This window comes from Lolium rigidum, chromosome 5 (genome assembly GCF_022539505.1).
Source record: "Lolium rigidum isolate FL_2022 chromosome 5, APGP_CSIRO_Lrig_0.1, whole genome shotgun sequence".
Lineage (NCBI taxonomy): Eukaryota > Viridiplantae > Streptophyta > Magnoliopsida > Poales > Poaceae > Lolium > Lolium rigidum.
This window is the reverse complement of record NC_061512.1, coordinates 43,771,104-43,782,328: the sequence shown is the minus strand read 5'-3', so window position 1 is coordinate 43,782,328 and position 11,225 is coordinate 43,771,104. Positions and strand designations below refer to the sequence as shown.

Here is an 11,225-nt window from a genome sequence, read left to right as displayed (position 1 = left end):
GTCTTTCGGAGGTGCTCATAGGGGTAGGGTGTGAGTGTGTACGTCTACATTTGTACTGTGTTTCTAAAAAGAAGGTTAATCTCTAGTGAGCTAGCCCGCTCACCCCTGTTTGTGCTGGCATCTTGTGCCGGGGACCCGAGGTTATCCTCCAATTTGAAAAAAATATCTTCTTGTTAACTCATTCATATATTTACTTGGTATTACCATCCATAAAAAAGATATCCTAATTTTATCTAAATTTACATGTATGACACACTAAAATATGTCTAGCTACATGCATACAAAGTTTTAACATTGTTTTATGAACGAGCAGGTAGTATAAGACTTGTATGGAACATTTTTTTGTTCCTCCGTGTTTTACAACTGATACGGGTATGGAGACCTATGTGGAGCCCAGATTCAGGACTCCACCAGCTTATTTATCCAAGTTTATGTAATGTTCATATGTGGGCCAATTAGGGTTTTTAATAAATTGAGTCAGTTTGGTTTGGGCCTGTCCAAACCAAGGTAGAGAGGCCCACTAGGGGCTGGCCGGCCACCCCACCCCTCATATAAGTGGAGGTGCGGCTAGGGTTAGAGGTAGAACAAATTTAGTCTAAAGATTAGGGTTTTCCCTATTGCGTGTGTTCACGTGTATCATCCCTCCGGGGGTACGGCGCTGCCGTTTATCTATATTATCCGATGCGAAGGTTCTTGTCTTCATCAAGGATTGTCTAGCTCAGGTTTGAGGCGTCTCGTTCATCGATCCGTTGCTTGCTGGATTCGTTCCCTCTTCTCCAGGCTGCGTTCATCGCGTTGTTGGGAGGATTTATTACCCCAGGTTCTCGTTGTGAAAGATCGGGCATCAACTAGGAGGATCCAGTGGGTCGCTCCCTTATCATGTGGTATCAGTTTTCTGGGTTGCTCACGGCGAGGTTTTATTGATCGATCTCTTTGGATCGGTTTGCATCGGAGAAGTTTGGCTCTAGATCGGTGGAGCTTAGCTCTCGGTCAAAGGAGGTTGGTTGGAGGAAGTTTGTTGCAGTTCTGGTGCAGTTTACAGGTCATTCATGGCTGTTTCGGAGGTCAAAATCGCGAAAATTCGCGTCTGGAATCGGGAAGAAGATGGAGAATCGCGACCAGATCCGGTCTCCAGACCGGTTGACCTGTTTCTGGACCTGCTGGGCCGATCCAAACCGGGCTCTCGGCTGGTGCCAACCGGCCCGTGTCCAGGGGCTCCAGGCCAAAAATCCGGTTGCCAGGCCGGTCAGACCGGGCACTGGGCCGGACCAACCGGTCCCCAGGCCGGTCCAACCGGACCCAAGGCCGGGCCGGCCGATTCCCAGGCCGGTCTGACCGGGATCTGGGCTGGTCAGGCTGCTGATGACCCTATGGATCCTCCGGCGATGCAGGCTACTACTGTTGTTGTTTCTCCGGTGATCCTGGCTAATGTTGTTGATGTAGTTGCTCCAATGTCTCGTGTTGGTGGTAAGGCAGATAGGAGTGCTGATGATGCTACTTCATTTCCGGGCGATGTTTTGGGCATTCGGTGTTCTCGTGGCAAGAAGTCCAGTGCTATTTTCAATGATTACCTTGATATCCGGCTGCGAATACAATGTCATGTATCCAAGCTTAGTTGGTATCTACACCATTGGGCGACTGTTGAGGAGTATGAAGATTGGTAGAAGCACATGGAATTAGGTTTCCATCGATGTCGCACATACAATAAGAAGTTCAGTGGGTATGATGCATATATTCTCGCTTACCGGCGTGTGGACGAGGAGTTAGACAATTATTGGTGTGATGCGGTTGATAGAGGCGAGTTTGCTTATACTTGGGAGGACTTCAAAACTTTTCTTCGTATTGCTTTCGTGTTACCATATATGGAGAAACTAAGCAGCCGTCCAGAGTTGTGCATGCATTGAAGGAAGTGGACAACTGTATGGTGGAGGTAATGAAGGCAGTGGAAAAGTGTATAGTTCTTATCCAGAAGATTGTTCCACTACCAACAGTCACTACAAACAAGGTGATATCTTCAGAGGAGAGGAAACCCGGCTCTGATACCAAGAGCACTACTGTGACTGTTGAGGAAGATGTACCATTGAGTGGGCTGAATATGCAACTCAAGAGGGTACAAGATGATGCTTGCAAGACAGTTGACAAGGGTCAGCGGTGGAGTTTGTTTCAGACTCAGTGCATTATCAAGGGCAAGGCTTGCAAGTTGATGATTGATGGTGGTAGCTGTACTAATGGCATTAGCAAGGCAATGGTGGCAGCATTGGGGTTGTCTACATGGCGTCTTCTTGAACCTAAACGTCTTGAGTGGTTGAATAATTGTGGTATGCTGAAGATTACTCACAAAGTGTGTGTGCCATTTACTGTTGATGATTATGTTGATGAGATAGAGTGCGATGTGTTGCCATTGGAGGTGTGTGGATTGCTACTTGGGCGTCCTTGGCAGTATGATCGCAATGTGACACATGTTGGGCGAGCAAATACATATTCTTTTATGCATGGTGGCAAACAGCAGACTTTGAAGCCTTTGAGTGATGATCATATCAAGTCCGATGTGGAGTTAGTGGTGCGTAAGGAGAAGTTGCACAAGCCTAATGTGCGCATAAGGTGCATGATGTTCCGAGCATTGATGTTGGTGATGTTTCAGCAAAGCCTGTAGATGACAAGCCAGTTCTTGTTGGTGACAAGCCGGATGAAGCTACACTTGTTGTTGATGTGGATGTTGCGGCATGTGCTACGGTTCCAGTTTGTGTTGATGCCGGTATACGGACTAATGATATTTGTGCCGATGATATTTCGAGTACATGTGGCACGAATGCGCATGGGAGGAGTGGGAGGCGAGCGCGTCGGTGGAGACAGTGGGCGGCGGCACTACCGTGCTAGGAGTACTGCGGTCCGGTTTTCCGCGACACCGCGGATGCATCGAGGCAAGGATGGACGTGTGAGACATCTATGTGGCCCAGGAATTACACATCTTGTGCAGGGTCATGTGCAGCGACACAAGGGTCCATCAAAACCTCGCAAGAAGAAGGAATTGGCGCCGTAGTCCAAGCTCATGTGGAGAAGAAATGAGGCGCCAAGTGCTGTATCAAGTCGAGAAGGCCGCGAGGGAGGATGTGGTGTGGAAGGCAAGCAAGACTTGAAGACGGCGAGGACGTGTCATGTTCATATCACGTCACCTTTTCCAGAAGACCCTCACACGTTGGGGACAACGCTTCTTGAAGGGGGGGGATGATACGGGCATGGATGCCTATGTGGAGCCCAGATTCAGGACTCCACCAGCTTATTTATCCTAGTTTATGTAATGGTCATATGTGGGCCAATTAGGGTTTTTAATAAATTGAATCAGTTTGGTTTGGGCCTGTCCAAACCAAGGTAGAGAGGCCCACTAGGGGCTGGCTGGCCACCCCACCCCTCATATAAGTGGAGGTGCGGCTAGGGTTAGAGGTAGAACAAGTTTAGTTTAAAGATTATGATTTTCCCCATTGCGTGTGTTCACGTGTATCATCCCTCCGGGGGTACGGTGCTGCCGTTTATGTATATTATCCGCTGTGAAGGTTCTTGTGTTCATCAAGGATTGTCTAGCTCAGGTTTGAAGCGTATCGTTCATCGATCCGTTGCTTGCTGGATTTGTTCCCTCTTCTTCAGACTGCGTTCATCGTATTATTGGGAGGATTTATTATCCTAGGTTCTCGCTGTGAAAGATCGAGCATCAACTAGGAGGATCCAGTGGGTCGCTCCCTTATCAACAACCTTCTCCATTTCGGGTTACATTCCATCCTAAACAGTGTTTTCTTTTCAAGTAGTCTTGTTGAAGTTACCCGGAAGGCCGGAATTGATGAACTGGCTAGTGGGTCGCGTCAGAGCATACGCCCTCTGCCATGTGGGCCCCGAGGCCCAGAGACTCACGCGCAGGAGAAAAGAAAACCAACTCAAATATCTCCAACGCGTCGCGTCGTCTTCTTCCTTCCTCCACCCTCTCCTCCTCCTCCGCGTCGCTAAAACCCTAGCCGTAGCCAGCGCTCCGCCTCCGAGCTTTCCCCGCCGGCGATCTCCCCGAGGATTTCTGGTCCAGTGCTGGTGTCTCCTATACCCAATTTAGCGGATTCGACCTCGCGGGGATGGCGGGCCGCGGGAGGAAGGGGGGGAAGGGGGAGGACCTGGGCCGCGCGCTGATCCGGCAGCAGAACAGGGCGGCGCTGGAGGCCAAGGAGCGCGGGGAAGCCCTCAACTCCTCCCGCCGCCGCGCGCCGCCGCTCGAGTCGGTCATCGACGTCAGCGAGATCGACGCCGTCCTCCAGCGCGCCGCCGAGGAGGACCGCCTCCACTCCGCCCTCGCCGCCTCCGCGCCCTCCGACGTCGTCATCGACCTGTGAGCCTCCCTCCCCCCTTCAGCGTTCGTGTCCGTTCTGATTTCTGAGTTGTGTTGGTTCGTTCGGATGGGCTTCGGTCTGAAATGGTCGGATTGGTTGGTGCGCCGCAGGGACGCGACCGGGGAGACGGACGAGCAGAGGCGCCGGCTGAGGAAGGAGCACGAGAAGATGCACGCCAGCAGCCTCGGGGTCCCCAGGCGGTGAGTGCTGCTGACCGTTTGTTTGTGCAATTTGTTCTGTGTTTTCAGTTCAGGGATTGCTCGTTTTATTTGTGTGTGTGACTTTGTGTGGGTGCGTGGTTTGCAGTCCACCGTGGCATAACCAGATGACCTTGGAGGAGCTCGATGCAAGCGAGGGACAGGCGTTCCTTGTGTGGCGGAGGAATCTCGCGAGGTTAGTTCTGAGTTGTGCTTTGCTCTTCTTATGAGTAGGAACTGTTCGGTTTGATGGCACTTTAATTGCAAATTACATGTCCAAGGACTCGTGTCTCAGCTTAGTTTATCAGCTATAACCAGTGTTTCTTGTATGAAATTGGTAGTAATTGTTTTGGTGCTTACCACTTACCATGTGGCTTTGAGCATTCTGTTATGGATCTGTTTTATTTATTTATTAATTGTCTCTTACATGTATAGGAAATTTGGCCATTATCGAAAAATAAGAAATTAGACATTAAAACCTGTTATCTTACACTGCGGAGGCTGTTTTGAATGTAATGTGTCTTACTGCATCTTTTGAGAAATTGAATGCTTGGAGCAATTCATCTATGCAGATTGGAAGAGAATGACAAGATTGTCCTTACACCCTTTGAGAAGAACATTGACATCTGGAGACAGCTCTGGAGAGTAGTTGAACGCAGTGATTTGGTGAGTAATGCTCCACCTTCACCGCCTTTGTCACCCACATATCTTGGTATTGACTGCTTGTTTACTAGTCTTGTGCAAATATCACCTGTTCGCCCAGTGCTTTGCTCTGCTCTCTAAATTAGTAGCAGATGCACTTGTAATAGTAGCAGATGCTGGATTTTATATTCTGTACTCTTACTGCTTATCCTCTCTATAAGATACGCTACTCTATTGTGCTCAATTATACTGCACTACATTTTGCTTAAAGATAAGCAACTCATAATAAATAGCATGCAAAAATACTGACTATTGTTTTCTTTTCTTTCATGAAGCTGGTCATGGTAGTTGATGCCCGAGACCCATTATTCTACCGGTGCCCTGATCTTGAGGTACTTATCATGTTTTTGTACAGAAATAAATTCAACTTAAGGAATATCTAGTACACACATAGCAAGAGGGTTGCAGCTTGTACCTGTTTCAAGTTAATTCAGTAACCAACTTTGTGCACAGAAGCATTAGTAGTAAAATTGCACCAGGAGAGCTGTTCATGAATTCTTATTCGGAGGCTTTATGTTCAGTAATTTTCTTATCCAAGTATTTGCAAGTTGCAAACTTACAACCACTAAATTGCGAGAACGTTCTTGGTTGCTGTATTTATGACAGAAGCAAATCTAGGTTTTCATGAATATACATGCAGAATTCAGCTTTCCTATAGATCTTCTCTGTTAACATTAGTTTGCTAGCATGATCTCGGTCTTGGTTTTCTTTTCTCCACAAGTCCACATTAGGATAATTTGCTATGTTCCTTCGGTGCTGCAAATGTTAAATTATGCTAATCTGAATCTATTGCTGTGCTCTCATGTTTGTTTTATGTGCTAGCACCAAAATCAGTTGTTACACCTAATTTGTTATATTTTGGATTCATGAACCTTTTAGTGATCTGATGACATGGGATTATCTATACTAGGTATATGCAAAGGAAATTGATGAACACAAGAGAACTATGCTCCTTGTCAACAAGGCTGATTTGCTACCTTTAAATATCAGGTCTACACCTTGCCCATTGTGGTCTATTTATTGTATATAGTCTAAAATGATGTCCTTATAAATTTGGCCTAACTGCAGAAAGAGATGGGCAGACTATTTCAAGAAGCACGACATTCTCCATGTTTTCTGGTCTGCTAAAGCTGCTACTGCCAAATTAGAAGGAAAAATGTCTGATGGACACTCTGGAGAAGATTCTGTTTCGCTTGATATGGATACCAAGGTATATGGCAGGGATGAGCTCTTGATGAGGTTGCAAACTGAAGCAAAATCTATTGTAGCACAAAGGAAGACCTCAACAGTTAAACAGGGTCATGAAGCCAGTTCTGATTCTGTTTCATCGACGGCTAAACATGTGGTTGTTGGGTTTGTTGGTTATCCAAATGTTGGAAAGAGTTCCACGATAAATGCTTTGGTTGGCCAGAAGAAGACCGGGGTCACTCACACACCTGGTAAGACGAAACATTTCCAGACACTAATCATCTCAGAAGAGCTCATGCTGTGCGATTGCCCTGGTCTGGTCTTCCCTTCATTCTCAAGCTCAAGGCACGAGATGGTTTCATGCGGTGTCCTGCCGATCGACAGGATGACAAAGCACCGGGACGCTATCCAAGTAGTGGCAGATCGTGTCCCAAGAGATGTCCTGGAGCAGACTTACAAGATCACCTTGCCCAAGCCAAAAGCATACGAGTCACAATCTCGGCCACCGACTGCAGCTGAGCTGCTGCGTGCATACTGCATGTCTCGGGGCCATGTTGGCCATGGTGGGCTACCTAACGAGACCAGGGCCGCTAGACAGATACTGAAAGATTACATCGACGGCAAAATCCCGCACTATGAACTCCCTCCTGGTGATGAAATGGAGCAGAGAGAGACTACTTCAGCAGCTGATGGATCAGGCAGTTACGACTCCGGTGAGCAGGATGACGCAGCAGGTCCGGACATGAGGCATGTCTTGAGTGACCTAGAGTCTTTCGACTTGGCCACCGAGGGGTCTAAAGCCACTGAGAACAAGCAGCAGCAAGAGGCATCCCACAAGCAGCACAGGAAACCCCAGCGGAAGAAGGACCGATCCTGGAGGGTTGGAGACGATGGAGGTGATGGAACGGCGGTAGTGAGGGCGTTCCAGGAACCCACGGTCAATACTCCTTCTGTTGGCGTGAGCGGAGATGTTTAGCATGACACCCCCACCGTCATTACTGTCTAGACAAATGCAAAATCAGGAAATAGAGTTACACATGCTTGGGCATGGAGCCCTCCTTGCTACCCCGGAAACAGCCTAGGAATGCAAAATCAAGAAAGAGTTACACATGCTGTGTTACATAATATAGCTGATTGCTCTGGCTGTGTGCCGATTGCTGGATCTGCTCTGGTAGATGAGACAGAGGACCTGAGTTTTGCATGATTATGTGTAAAAATTTGGAGAGATAAGTCATGCTTTGTCATTTCAATTTTGCCCTTGCATATAATCTGGGCTGTGACTTCTGATAGGCGTGGTCTCCTGTAATATTTTGACAGTCGACATAACTACACATATGGAAAGATCATTTTGATGTACTCCCTCCGTTCCATGAAACTTGTCTTAACTTTTTCTAAATTTTGGTGTAGTGCCAAATTTAGACAAAGTTATGACAAGTTCGATGGCATGGAGGGAGTATGGTGTTCATAGTGTTCTGATTTATAGGGTGTGTTTGGTAGAGGTCGGCCGGACTCAGATATTCCCACCTCAACCGAGTTTTAGCTGTTTGTTAGCCCGGCTTTGCCCTCTCAGCCCTGCCCACCTCGTGCAAAAAGAGGCTCTCAGCCCTGCCGGGTTGTGAAGCTCAAATCGAGCTTCACACCTCAGCCTGGCCGAGTTGGCCCGAGAAATCCCGTCGCGCGCGCCCGCGAATCGTTTTCTGCCCCGTCCAGATGCGCCCTCTCGTTCTCGAGAAATCCTCCATGTTTCCCTCACCCGCGTCGCCGAGCCGCCTCTCCATCCTCCCCAAATCCCGCCGCCGGTCTCTGCCCCCACGTTCCTCTCTCCCTCTCAGCCGCTCTCCTTCAGCAGCCGCCGAGCTAGACGGCGCGCCGCCCTCCTGTGCATATCTGAGAAATCCACATCTGGGCCATGGAGGTCGGGTCCCTAGCAGGAGCTGCCGCGCCGGACGAGGATGTCCATGTCTCCCGGCGGCAGCAGGACGTCGACAACGTCCCCATCGCGACGCAGGCCGCCCCGTCCCGATCCGCCGGTGCTCCTCGCGGCTGAGCTCTGCCTGCGTTAGGCACATCCCCAAGGCCCTGCACCACCAGAGGAACGCTAGCACTCCAGCCAAGGAGTTGATTGCTTTTTATTTTTCTACTGAAGGTCCTCTATGTTAAAATGTTGGACTAGTTTGCAGTTTTGAGGTTACCCTAGATATTTTCCACCAAACAACATCTTAGCTTGGCCTGGGTGAACACACCCGATCCACCAAACACGTGATAAAATCTAACCTTGGCTTGTATAGGGTCGGCAGGTCTGAGCTGGGAAAGTAATTCTGTGGTGGACCGACCTACCAAACACACCCATAGTGTTGCTGCTGTCCTGGCCATATGGGCAGCCTGGGACACTTGGGCTGGAAAGTTCAACCGGCCCGTGTGACTGTCTCCTGTCGAGAGACTGTGACATCTGGACGGTCTGTCCGTGCGATGCATGTGGATCCAACGGACGGCCTGACTGACATGCGTGCACTCTTCGGGAAAGAGCAATTTCAATAGTGCAGCCGGGTGCTGGCTATAAAGTCAGCTATAGTCAGCATATAGCTAACTTGTACAATAGTTGTCTTTAAGGATTGATAACTTTATGTGTAAAAGGCCCACCACACATACTCACAAAGTGCCTAAAAGCACGTGCAAGAGTTGGCTCTTGCATGAGAGCCCATCTCTCTTCTCTCTCCACTTCTCTCTCATCCACCTAAGAGCAATTCCAATAGTATAGCTGGTTGTTGGCTATAAGCAATATGCCATGTCATCTATAGTTAACATGTAGCCAACAAGTACAATAGTTGGCTATAAGAGCAAGTACAATAGAATCCAGTCAGCTGACTATAAGACATTAAATAATATATTTTAGATGAGTTGGAGGAGAGAGAGGAGGAGAGAGAAGGGAGGTGGGCTACTATGCAATAGCCAGCTCTTGCACGTGCTCCTAGGCACCTTGTGAGAGTGAAAAGTGGGTCATATATTAGTAAAGTACTACATTCTTATAGCCAACTATTGTACATGTTAGCTATATGATGACTACAAATGATATGATATCTTGTTATAGCCAACAGTTGGCTATACTATTGGAATTGCTCTAAGAATGTACTACTTTTTCAATAGATGGCCCACCTTTTATTCACACATCTTGTCGAGGAGCACGTGCTAGAGCTAGCTCTTGCATAAGAGCCCACTTACAATCTCTCTCCTCTTCTCTCTCCTCCAACTAGATATAAATATATTATTTTAATTCTTGTAGCCAGCTGACTAGGTCTTATTGTACTTGCTCAAATGTGAAGTCAACTAACGGTTCCTTGTTGGCGTATCGGTGGCACCTTTTCTCACGCGAGTCTCGACCTGTAGTTGCTTGATAGTAGTATACTGTTACTATTATTTAAATCCATCTATACATGCTTTGGTTTAATTTGTTTGCGTTTGCTATGTGTTACATTGTATACTCTACAAAAGTGGTCATGGAAAAGTAAACTTCACATGAAAAGGCATGGCAACAAAAAAAACTTCATGTTTTGGCCTCCCACATCAAACAAGATTCTTTTTATCGTTATGTAAAGGCATGTACAACATCGGCGCTTGGGCTGGGCGCTAGGATTGATTCCCTTGCAGTTAAACCATAATCCTCTTCGATCCTTGGATTTCACATTGCGTCGACGTCTAGTTTTGTGTCGGGCGCTACAGCGTTTTTTTTTTTGGCAGAAGAGAGCAGCAAAATCACAAGCAAATGTAGGGGTTAGCGCTTGCACATAGCGATCAGCGTTGGAGAGGGAGATGCTTGCACGGGCGCTAGGTGATGTCCCATCAATTTTTTTTCGTCCTAAGCACCTGATTAAGCGTTTATGCATTGTACTTGCCCCAAGGCATATGAAAAGGGTTCACATTTTTTTAGTACTTAGTAAGAGAGAGAATGAAAAGAGAACAATTTACTCTTAGTTATTGGGCGATCTTCTAGTACTTAGCGCAAATGTGTGCTCTAACCAAATCATAATCACCACATATTATGAGGGCATCTCCAGCGGCGCGACGCAAACGGACGCTGAGCGACCGTTTGCGTCCGGCGTGACCGGAAATGCATCAGGGACGTGTTTCAGCGGGGCGACGCAAAGTGACCGGGCCGTCCGCGGAGACGCAAACCTGGCCCAAATATGTGCCAGGTTTGCGTCTCGGCGGACGCTCGGCGGACGCGCAAAGTGTCCGCTCGCTTCCCCACCGGGCCCGCCTGGCAGCGAGTCTGCATCGAGGGCATCGATTCAGGCGGTCTGCGCCGCAGCCTTCGCCATCAATGGCGCGGCTGCCTGTTCTGCGCGCGCACTGGCGGGCGGCGGCTGGGCTTCTGCGGCGCCTTCAATGGCATCGTATCCCGGGCGCGCCCGCCCATAAAAGTCCACCGGCCGCGTCGCTCCTTCGCCCACACCTCCACAACCACCACCACCGCCGCAGCGCCATGGGGAAGAAGAATGACTTCGAGGCCTCCGGCAGTGGCAGCAAGAAGATCCCGCTCCCCGTCTCGGTGGGGACGCTCATGCACGGCCAATGGATGCCGTGCGACGACGCCTGGTCCGGCGTGCAGCTGCCTGGTGGCTGGCGGCTCAGCTGCCGCCGGGTGCCTATCCCTCCAGTACCTGCGCGCGAGCATGATCGGACCGCGGAGATCCGGCGCAGGAGGTGGTATCTGCCGGCGGACCTCCGCGACGATCCGGCGTACGCCATCGACTCGGAGGTTTGGCGTACGTAC

At 48.9% G+C, this 11,225-nt stretch overlaps 1 protein-coding gene across 1 annotated transcript; it reads left to right on the top strand.

Annotated features, from left to right (window-relative positions):
• The first annotated feature begins 3,962 nt into the window (after positions 1 to 3,962).
• Positions 3,963 to 7,917, top strand: LOC124653559 (GTPase LSG1-1-like). Its single transcript, XM_047192616.1, has 7 exons — positions 3,963 to 4,366; positions 4,478 to 4,567; positions 4,674 to 4,760; positions 5,137 to 5,230; positions 5,542 to 5,598; positions 6,177 to 6,256; positions 6,335 to 7,917. The coding sequence occupies exons 1-7, from the start codon at positions 4,116 to 4,118 to the stop codon at positions 7,428 to 7,430; spliced, it is 1,755 nt and encodes a 584-aa protein (XP_047048572.1). The 5' UTR covers positions 3,963 to 4,115; the 3' UTR covers positions 7,431 to 7,917.
• Positions 7,918 to 11,225: the final 3,308 nt, after the last annotated feature.